The sequence below is a fragment of the Tupaia chinensis genome, unplaced genomic scaffold, assembly GCF_000334495.1.
Source record: "Tupaia chinensis unplaced genomic scaffold, TupChi_1.0 Scaffold000291_1, whole genome shotgun sequence".
In the NCBI taxonomy this organism is placed as follows: domain Eukaryota; kingdom Metazoa; phylum Chordata; class Mammalia; order Scandentia; family Tupaiidae; genus Tupaia; species Tupaia belangeri.
The window spans coordinates 4,565,168-4,586,655 of NW_006159776.1; the positions used below are offsets into that span (position 1 = coordinate 4,565,168).

The window sequence follows — 21,488 nt, forward strand, 5'->3', positions numbered from 1 at the left end:
AACATAGGCAAGGTTTTAAAAATGAGGGACCAGCAGTTAGCGTAATGGCTGTGTCGCTGGACTCCCATGTAGTTGACTACGGTTCGTGTCCCGAACCCAGTGGCTTAAAACTCACGCCGGGTGCGTGTGCGTGTGTGCCCAAGATCCCAAGAGGAGAATGGAGGAGAAAAGATTGCAGCATGGCCATCCCCCCTGGGGGGTGATTTCTCGCTTTCTGTCTCTCTGTCTCTCTGTGTCTGTCTGGTGAGTGCACGCGCCCTATAGCAAAAACCTCTCCAAAAAAAAAAAAAAAAGATCCAGTAACCCCACTACCGTGTAAATACCCAAAGGAAAGGAAATCAGTATGACAAAAAGATACATGCATGCCATGCTCACTGCAATACTATTCACAGTAACTAAGGTATGGAACAACCCCAATGCTCAACAACAGGTAAAGGGATAAAGAAGGTGTGGTATGTATATACACAATGGACTATATCCAGCCATAGAAGAGAGTGAAATCCGATCATCTGAGGCAGTATGAACGAATCTGGAGGAAATAATGCTAAGTGAAGGAAGTCAGGCACTGCAGAACAATTACTATGTAGTCTCACTTTACTAGGGGAAGCTAAAAAATTCAGCCACAAAAGTAGGGCATGGAGCAGTAGATACTGAAGATAGCGTGGGGGGCAGGGAAAACATGGCCACTGGAGACAGTGTAAGCAGATGGATGGAGTGAGTCCTGGAGTGCCATAGCACAGTAAGAAAGGAGACAGCAACTCAGTGTATACTTCAAGACAGAAGAGTGGATTTCGAATGTATACAATATGGGGTTGAGGATGAGTGCTTGAGGTGGAGGATGTGTTTACTGCCTGATTTGATCAAAATGCATGGATACATAATTTGAATACACACACTATATCCCATAAATACATATAACTATTATATGTAAATTAAAATTGTAACCAAAAAAAAATTCTCTTACCAGCCTCAGAGCTTCTTCCCAAGCAGCTCCTTCTAACAGCAAAATCACAGCTTCTTCATAATCCTGGCAAACAAACAGAAAGGAAAACAATAGCTGAACGGAGCAAGTACGTGAGCAGCCACCACAACCACACTGCCCGCAGAGCTGCCTCCACCTCCCTAGCCAGCCGGATCCCTCATAGTCCCAGTTCTTACCATCATGCCTACTCTGGAGTCTGTGCACCATAAATACTGATGCAAAGGTAAGGGAAGGGTATGTATTCTGGAAACGAGAAAGCACCAATGTCCACTTCCTATACTAGATATCAAACCTACCAGAAAGGTCTGTTAGAAATGCCCTTTCCTGGCATTGCAGCCAGTGGTTAAGCTTTGTGCACTGAAGGCCAATCCCACATGGCTCATTGCAGTTCAAAGCCTAGTCCTTGTGGCATGGAAAACATGCAGGGTGGGGTACTTGTGTGTACACAAGGATCATGATGGGATGGAGAAATGGAGCAAAAAGGATTATAGCACCTTCCACTGGGGAATGTTTTCTTTCTGTCTAGTAAGCCCAGACATCCTCCAGTAATTAAAACAAAACCCCCTCCCCCCGAAAAAAAAGAAAAGAAAGGAAAAAGAAAAATATAGAAATGTCCCTTTCCTCAGCTTCATCAACAGGTTTAGTTGGGTGCCAGAATTGGTAATAAGACCACACTGAAAAAAAATGGTAAGCTAGAAGAGTAATCTTCTAAACTTTTTTCTTTATTCATGATAGAGTACAGGTACGTGTACATGTATGTGTGTGTGGGGGAGGTACCAAGGAAGGGAGGAACATTCTCCACAGAGTCTAGGCATACCATAATCCCCTTAGTCTACCCCATCAGATCTTGGGTACTTGTGCATCTACCTGGCATGTTTCAGACTGACCAAGTTAGAGATTCAAACTGTGGACACCAGGTGGAATCTGGCTTCTTAAGCAGATTATTGCTGTGCCATAGAGCAGATCCCTTCTAAACTTTTAAAAATGCTTGTTAATGTTCTTCTCCAACTTATTTAAAAAACAAAAAGCAAAAAACACAACTTCAAACCTACAGAAAACTAAGGACCAGCTTCATAGCACAGCAGTAATAGTTACTGAAGAGAAGCCAGATCCCACATGGAAACTCAGGTTGAAATCCCCATGCTGGTCCACCTGAAATACGCTGGGCATGCACACAAGTGCTCGAGACCCAACGAGCTGGAGAACTGGACAAGGGAGATCACAACCTGACCCCGGGGAGTGCACTTCCCTTTCTCTCTCCCACTCTCCTATGCACATATATGCACTCTATTAAGACAGAAAAAATTATTATTATTTTAGTTTTTGCTATAAGGTATGTGCACTCACCAGAGAAAGATAGGGAAAGTGAGAAATCACTCCTCAGGGGGGTGGCATCAACACAATCCCTTCTCTTCTAGTCTCCTCTTGGGATTATGGTCATGAGTGCACACGTGCCCAGCATGATTTTTCAAGCTACTAAGTACATGACTTGAATCACATAGCCAGTCATGTGGGGTCCAGTGCCTTAACCTCTACACCACCTGCTGGCCTGAGAGAAAGTAAAATTTTAAAGGCGAACTAAGTGAGACAGTCAGCTACGTTTCCTCAAATTGCCACTGTCTTTGGGGAGGGAGGACAGGTACTTGGATTAAAAGAGATTTAAAGGACATGAGACACAAAATGCAATCAGGGCCTTATATCTTATTAATCATGGGGAATTTATATATTAGATACAATTAATATGTGTTCACATGAAAAGACGGAGATCAAAACACAGCAAATTTAAAACCCATGCATGGAGGATAATGCTAGTGTGGTTAAAAATAAACATGCGTACACATAGACATGTTTCCAGAGAAAACTCAGCAAAGTATAATGAGGTGATAATAGTTATTGCAGTGTGTTATAATAAGGCGTTTTAATTTTTTTGTATCTGCTTTCAGCATTTTAAACAATTTACAACTTGTCCACACTATTTCAGTTATATTTTCTTTTATTGCCAGAAGGTGTTTACACTCACCAGAGACAGAGAGAGACAGAGAAGGAGAAAGCACCCCAGTGGGGCGTGATAACACAGCAATCCTTTCTACTCCATTTCTTCAGCCGGTCAGGATTTTGGGTGTACACGCACATGTGCCTGGAGTGTTTTTCAAGCCATTGGGGCTAGGATTTGAACTGCAGTTGGCCATGTGAAATCCCACTCCCTTAATCACTAGACTACAGGGGTGGCCCATTAAATTCATTATTTCTAACTAAACAGAATAAAAACATTTTTTTCCTAAACCACAATGGGACATTTTGTATATGCCTCACTAACAGTCCTAACAAGAGGTCCAAAGGGACACAGCACCAATGTGTTTTGTTCGACCTGCAGTGAGTGTGCATGTTGTATTTTATTAAGATGAGATTCATACAACATACAGTAACTATTTAAAAGTAGTACAATTACAATTAGTGATATTTAGTGTACTCTCTCTCACTGTTACGCTTTGCTTTCAAAATTTTTTCATCGCCTCACAGAAATATCTTGTATCCATTAAAAAAAAATCACTCTCCATTTCTTACTCCCTCCATCCCTCTCCTGGGAACACCTAATCTGCTTTTCGTCTCTATTCTAGATATAGCTTATAAAAGCAGTCACACGATAGGTGACCTTTTGTGTCTGGCTTATTTCACTAGCATAATGTTTTTGGAAGTGCATTCGAGTTGTAGCATGTGCCAGTTCTTTGCTCCTTTTGATGGACAAATATTCCAGTGTGTGTCTATGTGCATGTGATGTATACACACGTGTGGTGTATGCACATATATAGACACCCCACACACAGATACCGATATGTATACACACACACATACACACACACACACACAGTGAGATACATATATATGTGTATATGGACAGATGCATATGTATGTATGTATGTATCCTGCAATTTATTTACCTGTTCATCCCTTGAGAGACATTATGGTTACACAGCCACCAAAGAGAAGTTTTGCAGCTCCTTATAAACATCCACTTACCATGTGACCTAGCATTTCCACTCCTGGATATTTATCTGAGTGAAATGAAAAAAAAAAAATTGTGCCCACAAAAACTTGCACTAGAATAGCCACAGCTTATTTTTCATATTAACCTCAAACTGGAAACAACACAAATGTACATGAAACTGGTAAATGGATCTAAAAATTGTAATTTGACCATCCAGTGAAATACTGTTCACAATCAAAGGAATAAACTACTGATCCAAGCTACAATATGGATGAATCTAAAAAGCATTATGTGAGTGTAAGAAGCCAGACTAGAAAGTCTAGATACCATGTGGTTCTACTTATGTGAAATTCCAGATAAGGCAAAACATTAGTGACAGAAAACAGATCCGTTTTCAGAGGCTGGGGGTGTTGGGAAAACACTGCCTACAAACAGGGAAGTAGTCCCCCGCCTGAGGGACTAGAAATGGTGTACATCATGACCCCTGACAGGGTCTCATTAAGCCCTGAGTCCTTCCCTAGTGTTCCCAGTTGTCGGGACCTCTGGTGAACCTGGGGTCGTTGTGTGGCTCCCAGCACTACAGTTCAGTTTGCTACCGACTATGCCACGAGGCTGGACCTCTCAAGCATTATTATTATACATGATACACTGAAAGATTTTTAAAGCAGTAACATTATATAATACATTATGTATATGCCAGTGTCAGTGCAGTTTTAATGTTTTCCTAATAAATCCTCTAATTCTACCAAAAGTCATATGGGCACTTATAATCTGTTAAAACTGGAACCTTTTGAACTGCCTGGAGGAAAAGAGACATTTCCAACAGAGAGAATAAGAATAAAAAGCCAAAAGGATATCTCAACTTTATTTCATAATGATTTTTTCTCATTATTTCTACTCTGGCAAGGTTAACATACAAAGGCAGGTAGATCGTACATGGCCCTCTATGTGGCTGAATCTGAGATCTGGCAACCTGATAAGTACACTGGGCATGAGTGTGTGCGTGCCCAAAATCCTGAGAAGAGAAGAGAGAGATGGCCAGCATGGGCATCCCACTTTCTCTTTCTCGACCCCTCTCTTATTTTCTGGTGAGCACATGTACTCTATAGAAAGAACTTAAAAAAAAAAAAAGTACCCCCTGTGGGCCAGCTCTGTGGCCTAGTGGGAGCCAGATCCCACACAGCTGACCATGTGGTTCAAGCCCTGGCCCTGAAAGCTTGAAAAATACACTGGGTGCATGTGCACCTGTGTGCCAGGAATCCCAAACTACTAATCCAATCTACTGGTACATGTGAAAGCTCTTAGAATATTCTACCACACAAAGCTTAATTATTTAGAATTTATATGTCCAAGTCACGCCATCAAGATGGAAGACATTCAGGGCAAACACAGTTCTTTGCTCAGTGGATCAGGAAGGTACAACTGGAAAGTCCTTCCTTGTTGACTGGGGGCTTTGGAAGGGAGGAACTAAGTTTACCTGGGCGTACTGCTCCAAAACTACGGCCGCATCACTGTGCTTCCTCTGCTCAACCAGCTTTCCTAAAAAGACAAAGACAGTGATAGGCATTTGACAATAGAAGTTCCAGCTGAAGTGCTTCCTTAGTAAGTAGTCATTATGTATCAAACTATGTACTCTGAAAATTCCTGTGAGTGGAACAGGTATATATACTGTGGAGTCCTATTCTAAATAGCCATTGGAATATAAATTTAGCACAGGATTTGAAAATCAGTAGTCAAACTGCCTTGAAACATGCTTCCAAAGCACAAACACAGGACACGGGCCTAGTGCCTCCCACTGATTCTCTCCTTCCTCTAACAGGAAGAGATCGCAGTTTCTTTGATTGAGCACTAGATGGAGGTAGTTGGTTTATATTAGGGTCATGCAATGTCTGAGATCCTGGAATCACTCTTAACCAGCTGAGATAAATCATACTATCTGATAGGGACACAGAACTTGAGGCTTCCTAAGGGGCTGGCAGAATTGTGTCTCTTATCTCATGCACATTCCAGGGCATATTACCACCAAAAAAATAGGCTGAATCACTTTTAACTACTATATAAATAGCTTCTTTTTTTTTTTGCTAGTTTGTGTAAATTAAGTTAAATGTGTACATGAACGACTCCACTACATAACAGGTCTCAAAAATCTCTGATCACTGCCCTTCCCATTGTTTTTTTGCTAAACTTCAGAAAACTAGGTTCATTCCATGATTAGACAAGGGAAATAACAAGGTAAGAGTGGTAAAAAAAAAAAAAAATAGAAGACAACAGACACCAAGACAGAGCTAAAAGATAAAAATGACCAATAATGTGGTTCTTTTTAAAAAGAATTATTTTATTTAACTCTATTTATTTGTTTGTTTTAATTTGACCAGAGAGGGACCGAGAGAGAGAGAGAGAGAGAATGTGAGAAAACAAACTGTGAGGTCTAGGACTCAAACCCTGGTTGGCCACGTGGAAGTCCAGCACCCATAAACACTGCGCCACCTGCCGGCCCCAACCAATAATGTGTGTTTCTAAGGCAGAAGTAACAGTTGGGCTGGAATAAATCAGACCTGAAGAAAGAAATTCCCAACATGGGGTCGGCAGGTGGTATATAGTTAAGGTGCTGGACTCCCACATGGCCGAGTACAGTTCAAGTCCTGGACCTGGTGGCTTGCTCGCTTTCTCTCTCTCTCTAGTCAAAATGAATAATAATAATAATAAATAAAATAAAATAAAAAATATTTGGAGAAAATAAAAAAAGAAATTCCAACGTCTATAAAGAGTTTAGTGTGGAAACTTACAGGGATTATAGGAGAACCTATAGGTCTAAATTATAAGAAAAAGAAAACAATACACATTTTTATAATCCCAAGGAAAAAGCAGTACCATGTATAATGAAAAAAAGATATACACATAAAGTTAAAGGAATATAATTTGGAATTTTTTCAGTACTGTGTTTTTAATTTTTGAGACAACAATGTTGCAAAGACTTTTATAATGCTGGGGAAAAACATACTAGTCATTCCTTTACTACTAGCGCTGCTCAGAGGGCCAGATCCCTGCTCATCACTCCTCCCAGGTATCCTTATTCTTTCCTCCGCACTAAGAAATCGAACCATGAAGCAGAAAACTACCTTTGCTTCCAGGATGCTTACATATTTGGCCTTTTCTTCAACCTCATTCCTGGCAACTGCTATTACTGTTTCCAATGATCTCTTTTTTATACCAAAATGGCCCCAAAATATCAAATTCATCTTTACCTTCGTACCAGGCACACGGCTCCCAGCTACACTGCAGTAAGTGTGACCCCATGATGTAAGTTTGAAAGAATGGGATGGAACAATCAGCCATATGAGATCCATCTACCTTAAACACAATACCATTCTACATTAATTTTGTTAGTGTGAGATTGTCTCAAGATATGCTGCCCGGGCCAGCAGTTAGCATAATGGCTATGTTGCTGGACTCCCACGTAATTGACCACGGTTCGTGTCCCGGACCCGGTGGCTTAAAACTCACGCCGGGTGCAGGTGCGAGCGTGCCCAAGATCCTGAGAGGAGAATGGAGGAGAAGGGATTGCGGCGTGGCCATCCCCCCTGGGGGGTGACTTCTCGCTTTCTGTCTCTCTGTCTCTCTCTGTCTGTGTGGTGAGCGCACATGCCCTATGGCAAAAACCTCTCCAAAAAAGAAAAAAAGAAGATATGTTGCCCTAAATTTGTTTGCAAAATTATAAAACAAAACAAACAAAAAACCCTTTGGAGCAGACAAACAGCAACACTTACCTGCCAGAGTTCTGCTGAGGCCAGCCAGCTGGTCTCTGGTCAAGCTGAGCTGGGCTGCCATGCAGAGGGCTTGCTGCCAGCTGCCACAAGTCAGGAAGGCAGAGAGAGCTTTCTCATGGGCACCACAGCGGGCGAACACCAGCCCCGCTGGCTCATATAAGTGTTCCTGCATCAGATGTTCACCATAAGCAATGCCGATATCCTGAAACAACAGGAAACTCAGGGTTGATGAGGAATAAGATAATCATTTCTTCACAGCTGCAATGGATGCTGCCTTAGTGACTGTACTTGAAATTCTATAGAACCACTTGAGAAAATCCTATGATCGATCAGCTAGTTAAATCATTTTTTTCTGTTCAAAATCTTACTAAGGATATGTCATCTAACAAGTAATTATTGAGGACCTACATATGTACTATTATGGGCAGTGAGAAGAATATATCAATGCAAAAAATGAAACCAAACAAGCAAAAACCAAATAAGAACTGTCACCAAGAACTGTTCTTATAGCAAGAGAGATAGGACTTATCAACACAACACAGTGTACACCCTGATGGCAGGGGGATAAAGGGGCAGAGAGTGATGGCAGGGCTCTCAGAGGCTGTGATGTGAGGTTCTAGCTGTGTGAGGAGTTAGGGGATGGGATCCAGGCACAGTGCACAGAAGGTACTATAGCCATTCACAGAAATGTGTACTGCGGTCTGAGGAATAACAACAGGGCTGGCGTGACTGCTACAGGAAGCATGGGAGAGAGGAACATCTAGAAAACATTTAGAAAGGGGTAGCCATTGGCCAAATCCCAGGTTTGGTGTCAGGCAGTGACACAAAGAAGCATACAACACTGAACCACTGCCCTGAGCCTGATGGGGAGGACAAAGAAGTAAACTGGCAGTAGGATGAAAGCAAGCTCCACGGTAAGAACAGGGTGCTGCGGGAGCCCAGCGTTTGGCACCAAGTCCAGCAATGGCTTTCTGGCAGGAGACTCGAAGGCTGTGAGGGACAAATGGGACTAAAGGAAGGGGGCCTAGAGCCAGCAGGGGTGTCGCACAGCGTAACGCTTGTGGCACTATGGTAAGGATCTGGGGGTGGGCAGTGACAGAAGCTGGTACTAAAGAAGCTGGCAGGGGATAGATCAGAGAGACATGTATGGAATCTGCAGACAAAGCGAAAACGGTGGTGCAGCATGGGCGGGGAAAGGCACCGGGCTTGCTGGCCAGACGGCCTGGGTTCTAGATCCTTAGGCTCATCTGTTTCCTCATCTATAGATTGCGTTTAATTATGAAGATCATATAATACATTCAGCTAATAAGCAAACTCGCATATAAAAAAAGTTAAATAGATATTTGTTTAAATAAATACACAAAGCAAAACTTTATCCATTTAGCCTGAAACGTATCAGAAAGATCTGGACTTTTTAGGATGCATGCGGCAGTGAGGCTGGCCCAGAGGTACAGAATGGAAGCAGAGAACCCCAAGTGCAGCCGCTGAGGTACTCTGGGTAAAAAACTGGGCACAATTACTAGGCTTCTGGCCTGATCAATTTCTTCAGAGCAGGCCAAGGCCATTCTCCCAAATAAAAGTTCAAAATGAGGCCAATTCATTTTTTTTTTTGGAGAGATTTTCACTGTAGGGTGCGTTCGCTCGCCAGACAGACAGAGAGAGACATAGAGACAGAAAGCGAGAAATCACCCCCCAGGGGGATGGTCACGCCGCAATCCCTTCTCCTCCATTCTCCTCTCGGGATCTTGGGCACGCACGCACACACTCCCGGCGTGAGTTTTAAGCCACCGGGTCCGGGACACGAACCGCGGTCGACTACGTGGGAGTCCAACGACATAGCCATTACGCTAACTGCTGGTTCCCAGGCCAATTCATTTTAAGATAAGCTGAAACTGGGGAGAGTTTGAAGGACTCTCCCCCCCCCCCCTTCCAACTAAAGCAGAAAGAGAAATCAGAAAAGTGTCACTTCACACACTACACACCTTGTACTGCTGTGAGTTTGGTGGGTATAACTTCAGAGCTTCGTTATACAGACTTTTATCTCTTATTAAGTTTAAGCATTCTGGAAAGTACTCAGGTCCTGCAGGAAAAAGATCCGCACAACACAGGTTTAAGACATAGGGAGCAAAACAAATTTCATTTATACCAATGATCCCCACACAAAATCAGTGAGAGACCTTTTTAAGTCCTATATAATCGAACATCCAGAGAATGGAATCCAAGAATTTGAATGTTGGACAAGTACCACTGTGGATTCTGAGATCAAAGCAGCACTGGCTGACACCAGTGTTCTACTAAACGGAAATCTTTTTATACCATCCAGTTCAGTGTTTTCTCAACCATCCTGAGGAACTGCCTGATCCAACATAGACATGCCTCAGTTCTGCACAGATTTTCCAGGGGAAGTGGAAGCTGAGTGCATAACAAGCACCCCAGGTGATGCTTCCTTGTCAGGAAAGAATTACAACTGCTCCAGCATGGGACAGGGTGAAGCAGAAAAGCCGGCACTGTGCTTGTGCTACTCCATCCCTACTGATGAAAACTGTCTTCCATGGCCCAGCCACCAGGGTGCACAGGTAGCACCACCACTTGGGAAGCTGGAAGCCACATGAGAGGCACAGGTTTAGATTTTGGCCCAACCTGAACACATTAGGTGCAGCTGCATGCACTTGTAATCCTAGCTAATTGGGAGGCTGGGGCAGAAGGACAGTGGCACCATGAGACCTTGCCAAAAATACCTCTCTGTCCCATTCCCTCCCTCGTTAAGGGTTAAACAGCATTCAATGTTTGTTGAATAAGTATTTTCATTCACAGTTATCCTCCACATCTAAGAGCATTTAATTCTTTAGTATCTTTGTTTTTTCCCCTATATTATTCTTAGGTATATTCACCTGTTCGCCCAGCAAAATTCCCCCATTCCACATAAAGGAAAAACCTGTGTTTTTCGGGACACTGGACAGTGGGCCTTGCACTCACTGCAGACAAGTTGGGGCTCCCTCACACATTGGTAAGCACAAGAAGGGTGAATTATCATCTAATTTTGATTCTGAGACATTGAAATTAATTTAGGAAATGCTCATTCTCAACCTAAAAGGATCTGCTCTGCATTCTTAGCTAGGGGCTAGGTTCACTAAAACTGAACTGCAAAGGCCAGCAGATAGTGTAGTGGTTACATCACTGAATTCCCACATGGCTGATCGCAGTTCGAGTCCTGGACCCGTGGCTTTAAAATCATGTTGGGTGTGTGTGCAAGTGTGCCCAAAATTCCAGGAAGAAAATGGAGGAGAAGGGACTGCAGCATGGCCATTCCCCCTGGGGGGTGATTTCTCACTTTCCCTCTCACTGTCTCTCTCTCTCTCTCTCTGGTGAGGACATGTACACTATGGCAAAAACCTCTTAAAAGCAAAACAAACAAAACAAAACTGAATTTCAGGCCATCTAGTGGTGTGTGAGTGAGATAGCTAGCTAGAAGTCACATGGCTGATAGCATGGTTCAAATCCTAGATCTAATGGCTTGAGAGACATGTCGGTGCATGTGCATGCATGTTCAAATCCCAAAGTGGCACGCCCTCAGTCAAATTTAAAAAAAAAAAAAAAAGTGAATTGCTTTACCCTCAGCTTTTTAGGACATACAGCAAAATGAGGTGAACATACATATTTGTTAAAAGTTCTCAGAAGTGGCCATTAAAACCAGTCTCGGGACCAGCAGTTGGTGTAATGACTATGTCACTGGACTCCCATGTAGTCGACTGCAGTTCAAGTCCTGGACCTGGTGGCTTAAACTCACACCGGGTGCGTGTGCATGCATGCCCAAGATCCCGAGAGGAGAATGGATGAGAAGGGATCGTGGCGTTGCAATCCCCCTGGGGGGTGATTTCTCACTATCTCTCTGTCTCTCTCTGTCTATCTGGAGAGCGCATGTGCCCTATAGCAAAAACCTCTTAAAAAAAAAAGTCTCTGTCTAAAGTATTTTAATTTCTACTTTGTCTAATTCTAAAGATTTCTGAAGCACAAACATATTAATCCTCACACTTACCACATTTGCTGAGGTGTCCAATAGCTTTTTCATACCGTTTCAAGTATTTGTCTATTGTGAATCGTTGATAATTAGTTTCCATTTTCTTAAGTGTATTAAGAAATGGAAGATATTCTTTGGGATCCTAAAAAACAAAAAAGAACTTTATTACTTGTGATATTTACATGTAAATAACATGCAATAATATCAATAACAATTAATCACAGCAATAACCCAAAGCTATGTAATGTTTAAATGTATATCATACTAATACATTCATTACATAATATTTTTAATAAAGAATTCTTTTATTTAATTTTATTTATTTATTTGTTTGTTTTACTTAAATTTGACCAGAGAGGGACAGAGTGAGTGAGAGAGAGAGAGATGGAAAGTGAGAAAGCAAGCCACCAGGCCCAGGACTCAAACTGTGGTTGACCATGTGGGAGTCTAGCGCCCTTAACCATCATACCACCTGCCAGCCCTAATTATATAATATTCAAAACCAAACTACATCAAACAAGTTTTGGTAAAAATCCAGGAGGAGAATGGAGAAGGGATTATGTGGCCATCCCCCCTAAGGGGATAATTATGGTATTGTGGCCATCCCCCTTCAGGAATGATTTCTCATTTTCCTTCTGTCCCTGCTTCTCTTTGGCAAGCACATTTGCCCTATGGCGAAAACCTTAATATACACACACACACACACACACACACACACACACACAAAGGTAAAATTACACTGAGTTGGGAACAAAACTCCGGGGCCCTGCCAACCTAGGATTTATCAGCACTTTATCTCTAGTTTTCTGTTATATCCTGTAAACAAATTACTTTTCTTCTTAAATAAGAGATGCTTGCTGTTCTTAATACAATTTCATTGGGCAAACAAGATGAAGACACGGAGGAACAATACAGAAAAGAGCCAAGACAGTAAGTAATGAAATGTTCACGCATGTGATGTGGAGGATAACTGTGGGTCCAAATATTCAATCAACACTTAGTAGGAATCTGACAAGTATGAAGAGAGCTGCATAACCCTCAACCTCAGGAAACTTATGCTCTAGGAGTGAGCTAGGTACTGGGTGTAACAGAAACACACAAGGAACACCACCTCACCCAGTCCCTTGAGGGAGGCAAGAATGGCCTCCTGGAAAGATGCCACCTCAACCTTTGGCCCAGATGAGTGAGTATCAGCCAGGTGAATAGTGAGGGTAGGAGCAGTAGAAGCCCATGTGCCCACAGGAGGCAAATGTACGAGGCATGTGGTGACTGGTGACAGGCAGGGTGAGGGAAGGAGGACAAAAGCACAGCCTTTCCTCCATGGGCAGAAGAAAAAAGCCCATATCAAGAGATGAGAATGGAGACGCCTGCAGAGGAGAGTTTTTAAGAAATATTATGGCTTCTAAAAATTATCTTAGGACAATGGGGAGCTCATGAAGGACTGTGAGCAAGAAGGATAAAGAATCAAGACTTTCCATTTTACTTCACTTCCTCAACCCAGCAACCCAACACTTTGATAAACCCAGAACTGTGACTAAGAACAAGGCTGAGAGGGTCCTGGAGACTCACGGATTTGCTTGCAGTCCTGTAATCAGCCTCACATGGGACAAGATTCGGCATTATCAGGAGGGCAGGATTTCAGACTATGATGATATAAACAAGAACAAGGGACCAGCAGATGGTGCAATGATTATGTTGCTAGACTACATAATGATTATGTAGTTGACTGCGGTTCAGGTCCTGGACCCAGCGGCTTAAAAGTCACACCAGGTATGTTGTGTGTGTGTGCCCCAAATCCTGAGAGGAGAATGGAGGAGAGGGGATTGTAGCATGGCAATCCCCCCTGGAGAGTGATTTCTTGCTTTCTGTCTCTCTGTCTCTCCAGGAAGCGCATGCACCCTATAGCAAAAGTCTCTCTAAAAAAAAACAAAAGAATGAAGCTAAAGTACTAACTCTACATACCTTCTGTGACTTCTCGGCTACCATGAGAACCAAATCAAAGTCATAGGTCCCAAGAGAATGATCATACAATTCATTAACGTCTACTAGAAGCAGCAAATATTTCAGGGCCTCTTCGGCACTCACAACCTCAGGAACAGATGGAGCAGTTCCTGTCAGTGTTAAGAACAAAAACCATTTGGGGAAAAACTCACAGACCTAGTAATATAACCAAAAAGAACTAGACACCAGGGGAAAATATACTTTGGATTCAAAAAAGCAATACTCGAAAAATGGACACAGGTCTTAAAATGACGACTGAAAGGCAGTAAGTTAAGACATGGAATGACACAATAATGGTCATCTGCAAGAGACCAGTGACAGTCAAGGCCACTGGTCAACATTCTGCAAATAGGTCTCTACCTTGAAGCTCGTGTACTTTCTGCAGCACAATTTCCAGTTCTGGGGTTGTTTTCTTCACATGAGATGTGAGTATGGATAGAAAATACCTGAGGTAGTAAAAACACCAGAATGAAAAGGATGACTAAGCTGGACAAGGACAACTACATACTTCTGTTATTCGAAAAATGACAACTGATGGCTGTAAACATACCTGTGAGGATTTATGTTCTCCATGGCTGCTCTCATAGCATCACACACAAGGTCTAGCTTTTTCCCTTCAGGATCTCTGGATGGCTGAACACTATTGGTGACTGGTGGAGGGTACATTGTCTTTGTGACATCTTCTTCCCTAAGAGCAAGTGAAAAAGACACTAGAGTTTGGCTCTGTAGTCTAGCATATACCCAGCATATTGATGTGACAAAGATAAAAATGGTTTCTGGAAAACAGTTTATAAAACTACTGAGAAATGGGGACCAGCAGTTGGTGTAATGGCTATGTCGCTGGACTCCCATGTAGTCGGCTGCGATTCGAGTCCCAGACCCGGTAGCTTAAACTCATGCTGGGTGCATGTGTGTGCGTGCATGCCCAAGATCCTAAGAGGAGAAGAGAGGAGAAGGGACTGCGGTGTGGCTATTCCCCTTAGGGGGTGATTTCTCACTTTCTGTCTCTCCAGTGAGTGCATGCTCCCTATAGCAAAAACTTCTCCAAAAAAAATTCTGAGAAATGAGAAACGAATCATGCCCATAAAAGACTAATATGATAATGTTCATAGATGTTTTATTTACACTGGTCCTAAACAGAGTGAAATCTAGGTGTACAGCAACAAGGGAGTGATTAAACAGATGAAGGTGTGTTTATACAATGGAACACTTTTTAACAATAAAAAAGAATGAACTGGTGATACATGCAAAAACATGGCTTAACATCAAGACAATAAGCTGGGTGAAAGCAGCTTTATTCACACAGAATAGTAAATACAGCATGATGCATTTATATGACGTTCTCAAACAGGCAAAAAATCTATAGTAAAAAAAAATCACAATAGTAGTTATCTGGGGTTGGGACAGGGACTGACTGAGGAGGAATCTGAGGGAACTTTCTGAGAAGGATGAAATGCTCTCTAACTTGACATGGGGTCAGGCTTCACACAGTATACATTTGTCAAAACTCACTCACTGGTACACTTGTGACTTAGCATTTCACTGCAGAGAAATACCATCTCAAAACAAAACAAACCTATATATGGTGAATATGCTCCAGGTAACAGTATGCAAGGTGAAGCACTGAGAGGTAGAGTGAATTAATGTCTACAACTAACTGATACATATCTAAAAATAATAAATAATAAACAGATTATAGCATAAGTAAAGCACATACATAAAAATATGAATCGGAGAAGCTGGGGGTGGTAGTATAGGAAATTACTGGACAAATCTCTCAACTTTTCTGTATTAAAATGTTTTATTAATCAGTTGAAAGAAGGGCCAGTAGGTGGCATAATGGCTAAGGTGCTAGATCCGATATGGCCAATTCTTTACAGTTCAAAACCCAGACCCGGCAGCCTGACAAACACACTAGATGTGTGTGTGTGTTCCCAAAATCCTAAGAGGAGGATTAAAGAGAGGGGAATGTGGTGTGGCCATCCCTCCTGGAGGGGGGCAATGATTTCTCCTATTCCCTCTTTCTCTGGCAAGCACACATACTCTATGGCAAAAAAGGAAAAACAAGAATCACAGAGAAAGACATTTATTTGATTTCAGTCTCCTAAGTAAGATAAGCAGCTTCATATAGGTACTTAAAAACAAGTCAAACAATAATTCTTAATGACCTATTTAAAGTTGCAGTTTTAAAAAAGGTTGTTTTATTAAAAGGAAAGGAGCAAAAATACTACTGGAATCTAAGAATTTTAGTGATTTTTAAAAAATTAACAGTAGTTATCTTATTTCCTTAAGGAAAAGACAAAACTATAGAAATGATATTCATAAATACTCATAAATTATTCAAAATACTTACTTTAATTCTGTGAAAAATAAATTAATATGATTTACAGAATCTATCTGTCTTATGAAGGTTTCCACATTTTCAAGAAATGCCTATCAAAAAAGAGACAAAACATTTTAGTACAGATCACATTAGTTCAGCATAAAGTAAGCTGGGGTAAAAGTCGGATTTAGAAGGTTACCTTAGGGTTGTGATCATGGATCAGATTGAGGTTAATTCTCAGTTTTCTCATGCATTCAAATGCTTCTTTAAACATAAGTCTGTGAGGAGATAGAGAATGGCTAGAAAAGGTATTTTCCAAAATTAAGCTCTCTATAAGCCGCATGTTTTCATTATTACAAAAACCACTTATAATCAGGTTACAACCCAAATGCCAAACAAATTTCTACTCTGAAATTACAGAAAGAACATCAGGCCCCATGTCATTTGGCTTCCTAACAGGTACGATTTAAAAGAAAAGTTATATTTATCACAGCAGTCTGAGGACCATCTCCCCACATTCACACAGCAGATAATCACCCCAGAACTGAAGTCTATTTTTGGGACCAGCAGTTAGCATAATGGCTATGTCGCTGGACTCCCATGTAGTCGACTGCAGTTCACGCCTCAGACCCAGTGGCTTAAAACTCACGCCGGGCACATGTGTGTGTGTGCCCAAGATCCCGAGAGGAGAAGGGAGGAGAAGAGATTGTGGCGTGGCCATCCCCGCTGGGGGGTGATTTCTCGCTTTCTGTCTCTCTGTCTCTGTCTGTTTGGCGAACACACGTGCCGTATAACAAAAAGTCTGTTCGTGTGGCGAACACCCGGGCCGTATAAAAAAAAAAAAAAAAAAAAAGAAGAAGAACTGAAGTCTATTTTTCAAACAAAACACTAATATAGATCTTTCTCATAGAAAGCAGCCCCCTGCCCCCCCCAAAAAAGATTCAATCAATCCTTTCCTTCATGCTAGTAGCTTAGGCTTTTTTGGGTCATAGGCCTCACTATAAGTATGTTGATAGCCTTGAGCCTTTTCACCCAGATAAATACACAGATACCATTTTGCTGCATAATTTGTCGAGGTTCACAGCAACTTAAAGCTCAGTTGGATGCCCCTGGGTGAAAAGAAGCCCTACTTTACATGAGGAACTCGTGATTTTTTTCTTCTAGGAATACTGACTACATTTATAGTTTTAAAGTCAGAAAATAGAAAAAGTCTCTGAGAATCAGACTGAAGATATTTTAAATGGAAGTGTTTCATAAAGTTTTAAAAACTGTAATGAGGGACCAGCAGATGGCATAATGGTTACATTGCTGAACTCCCACAATGTCGACCACAGTTCAAGTCCCGGACCCGGTGGCTTAATACTCACACTGGGCATGTATGTGTACGTGCCCAGAATTCCAAGAGGAGAATGGAGAAGTGACTGCAGTGTGACCACCCCCCCCTTGGGTTGGGGGGTGATTTCTCACTTTCCGTCTCTTTGCCTCTGTCTCTCCGGTGAGCACCCGTGCCCTATAGCAAAAATCTCTCTCTCTAAAAAAAAAACTTCAATGAAACACTTACAGTCTTTGTGTGTACATCACGATAAGCTTATTAATCTTATATGCGGCACTTACTTGTCTAACCACTTCCGAATCTGAGCTAAAACCAGGGCTCGATGATGAACAACTTCTAGGTTTCCCCGTGGCATCTTAAAATAAATCAAAGCAATTACATTTTTAATTAAGTAAAATAAATTTAAATAGCTATGATACGCAGTTTCCCCCAGCTCCTCATACGGTACTACCACAACACAGTAAAATGAGCACTCAGGAGAATCTACTGTGCTCAGTACCTATCTGTACTGTCAAGAAATGCTTCCCCTTGAGCTTTACTGGTCAGAACTTGTATCAACACTCCTTTGTATGAAACTAACAACCTAGCAAAGAAACGTTTATAATAAATTATTACAAATGATAGCCAAAAATACAACGTGAAAGAATTATTTGGTATTAACTAAATGACAATGAGAGAGACAAGCTGAAAGGGTAGCATACCTGTAATATGAGCTTTGTGTCCTGGGGCACAACAGTGACGATCCGTGAACCCCTCTCCACCTTCCGCAGATTCTCCCCATTTGACACCTGACTGTTACTCAGAGCTGCCTGTAATGCTAAAGACACCACAGACTCAGCCTTAAGAATTATTGATGGGACCAGCAGTTGGTGTAATGGTTACATTGCTGGATTCTCATGTACTTGACCACGGTTGGGGTCCCGGACCCGGTGGCTTAAAACTCACTCCGGGTGCGGGTGCATGTATGCGCATGTGTACATGCGTGCCTAAGATCACTAGAGGAGAGGAGAGGAGGAGGAATTGCAGCATGTCCATTCCCCTGGAGTGTGTTCTTGCTGTCTCTCTCTCTGCCTCTCTCAGTCTCTCTGGCAAGCTCACAAGCCCTACAGTAAAAATCTTTCTCTCTAAAAAAAAAAGGAGGTGCATGAGTGGTTCAGTGGGAGAATTCTTGCCTGCCACATAAGAAGTCCAGGTTCAATTAGCAGCCCATGCAGCTGTCTGTCCCCATTTCGGACCAGCAGTTGGCGTAATGGTTATGTCACTGAACTCCCATGTAGTCAACCATGGTTTGAGTCCTGGACCCAGTGGCTTAAACTCACATCAGGCACATGTGCATGCGTACCCAAGATCATAAGAGGAGAATGGAGGAGAGGGAACTGCGGCATGGCCATCCCTCCTGGGGGGTGATTTCTCGCTTTCTGTCTCTGTCTTTCGAGAGAGCACACGCATCCTATAGCAAAAACCTCTTCAAAAAAAAAAAAGAATTATTGTGACAAAGGGGCTAGCACGTGGCATGGTGAATGGGGAGCTGGATTCCCACATGACCAACTGTAGTTCGAGTCCTGGACCTGGCAGCTTGCTTCTTACTTTCCCTTTCCCTCTCTACGTCTCTCTCTGGTCAAATTAAAAAATAATTATAAATGTAACTAAATAAAAATACTTATAAAAAAAAGACATGACATGTGTGTTATCATGACAACACATTTCCCATTAACTGCACATACTACCTGAAATAGAGAGCAATTAACATTCAGGTTCCTCTGCTTTTGACCTTTAGACGCTTAGTTCTCCTTCCATTTTTAATTTTTTTTTTCGTTTTTTGCTATAGGATATGTGCACTTGTCAGAGAGAGAGAGAGAAGTAAGAAGTCAGCCCCTAGAGGGAGGGCTACACCATAATCCCTTCTCCTCCATTTTCTTCTCAGGATTTTGGGCACATATACACACATGTCCAGCATGATTTTCAAGCCACCAAGTCTGGGACTTGAACTGTGGTCAGTCATGTGGGAGCCCAGTGACATAACCATTACACCATCTGCTGGTCTCTAGTTTCTCTACTTCTTAGCATTATTAGTACTATATAATCATATCAATGACAAAAGAATTCCCTATTTCCAATTTAGAAGCAAAGAAAATAAGAGAGCTTTGTAGAATAAGGAAAATACAAGGCCATTTCATGGCATGACAGTTATGCATCTGGACCCCACATAGCCAATTGCATGGTTCAAATTCCAGACCAGCAGCTTGAAAAACACAGCAGGCATATGTATGTATGTACCCAAAATCCTGAAAGGAGGGAGAAGTGGAGAAGAAAGGATTGAGAAGTGACCATTCCCCATGGGTTAGGATCTGATAACAGTACTTTCTGATCAGAGCACTTTCTCTTTCTCTCTCTTTCTGGTTAGTGCATGTGCACTCTGGCAAAATTAAAAAAAAAAAAAACAATAAAAATGAACAAAAACACCAACAATTCAATAAAAAATTAAGTCTTTGAGTAAATGTGAAAAAAAAGAATAAGGAAAACTCAGACATACAGGCAGACAAGCACACACACAAATGGGGTGTGGAATATAAGAAAAAAAATGGAGCCAATATGCCAATATCCCACAGACCATGACACATAGTCCAGGTGTAAAAGGGAGGATGGCCACAATGAGATAACGAAAATTACACACAAGTTAGAGCACACTGCCTGTATCTATATGGCAACCTAAAATTTAAAATTAAGTCAATTACACAATAAAATCTCCTGGAAGAATTTTAATTTTAGAATGTGTTGCTTAAGGAAGGACCTCCTTCACTGGAAGTCTTTGCTAGCTGGTGCAGAATGATTTCACAGACGTATGCCAGCCACAGGGGAGTTCAACACCTCACCCACTACACCACCTGCTGGTCCCTGAAAACTTTCTTTTTTTTTTTTTAATATTTATTTATTTATTTATATTTATTCATTCATTCATTTATTTTAATTCGACCAGAGAGAGACACAGAGAGAGAGGGAAAGTGAGAAAGCAAGCCACCAAGTCCAGGACTTGACCCATGGTCAGCGATGTGGGAACATCCAGTGCCTTAACCACCACGCCACCTGCTGTCCCCAAAAACTTACTTTTAAATGAAGCATCCCTTAGGGAAAAACACTGACAGGTATGCGAATGGGTCGTCAACAATAAAAATTCATCATACACTGCAAAAGATGTGACGTTTGATGCAACCTGCAACAAAACAAGAGAAACAATGGAGAAGTGAGCTATTTCACTTGGAGTCAACACTATGAGAGGAACCTGCACCAAACCAAACCTTGATACCTCAGTGTCATTGATGAAGAAGCGACACCTCTCAGTCAGACCAAGGACACAGTCCTGCAAAGAAATAAAATAGAAATTATAAGCAATTCTACTTCAAACTAACTAAACCCAACTTTCCTATGGTATAGCTTTAATGTCCTATGATTTCACAACCAAGCCCTTGTTATCAAAACAGAACACAGATTCCCAAGATGCAACTGATCCACTTCAATGGAGTACGATGCCACGACATTCACCAGCAAGCCCTGTCACATCTATCTCCTATACATATCTCCAATACACAACTTTCCTCCCCTCACCGACTCCACTCCAGCAGTTTCTGTTGGCCCCTCATTCCCCTCTCAGTCCCTCTCCAACTTTCTCTCCTCTGACCAGCCAGAATCACTTTTAAACTGTGAGGTAGAACATATTTTTATCATTATTATTATTTTATTTAACTTTATTTATTTATTTATATTTGATGAGGGGGCTGGGGGAAGGGAAAATGAGAAAGCAAGCCACCAGGTCCGGGACTCGAACTGTGGTTGGCCATGTGGGAGTCCAGTACCCTTAACCAACCATGCCACCTGCTGGCCCCAGAACATATTTTTTTTTTTCTGATTTCTGTATATGATTTATTTATTTTTTACATTAGACAGGTGCAGTGCCAATGTCATAACAAGGTTTAAGGGAGGCACATCTCACATAATGGTGTGAAAACATTAATGCTTCTAATACCAATACATTTTAAAACTATTGTTCTAATACATAAACTCATGTTGCCTTCTGTCCTTT

At 41.8% G+C, this 21,488-nt stretch overlaps 1 protein-coding gene and 1 pseudogene across 3 annotated transcripts in view; both read right to left on the reverse strand.

Annotated features, from left to right (window-relative positions):
- ELP1 (elongator acetyltransferase complex subunit 1) overlaps positions 1–21,488 on the reverse strand; it is a 74,237-nt gene that overhangs the window by 14,039 nt on the left and 38,710 nt on the right. For all 3 annotated transcript variants that reach the window (XM_006150612.3, XM_014588647.2, XM_027772677.1), the window contains 14 exons: positions 20,715–20,768; positions 20,516–20,621; positions 18,112–18,227; positions 17,692–17,765; positions 16,277–16,355; positions 16,108–16,187; positions 14,305–14,442; positions 14,115–14,200; positions 13,716–13,864; positions 11,772–11,895; positions 9,718–9,815; positions 7,736–7,937; positions 5,446–5,507; positions 965–1,027 (listed from right to left, as the gene is read on the reverse strand). In XM_006150612.3, the coding sequence (XP_006150674.1) occupies positions 965–1,027; positions 5,446–5,507; positions 7,736–7,937; positions 9,718–9,815; positions 11,772–11,895; positions 13,716–13,864; positions 14,115–14,200; positions 14,305–14,442; positions 16,108–16,187; positions 16,277–16,355; positions 17,692–17,765; positions 18,112–18,227; positions 20,516–20,621; positions 20,715–20,768 (1,431 nt within the window). The remainder of the gene's footprint in view (positions 1–964; positions 1,028–5,445; positions 5,508–7,735; positions 7,938–9,717; positions 9,816–11,771; positions 11,896–13,715; positions 13,865–14,114; positions 14,201–14,304; positions 14,443–16,107; positions 16,188–16,276; positions 16,356–17,691; positions 17,766–18,111; positions 18,228–20,515; positions 20,622–20,714; positions 20,769–21,488) is intronic.
- On the reverse strand, positions 21,343–21,450 carry LOC114008142 (uncharacterized; annotated as a pseudogene).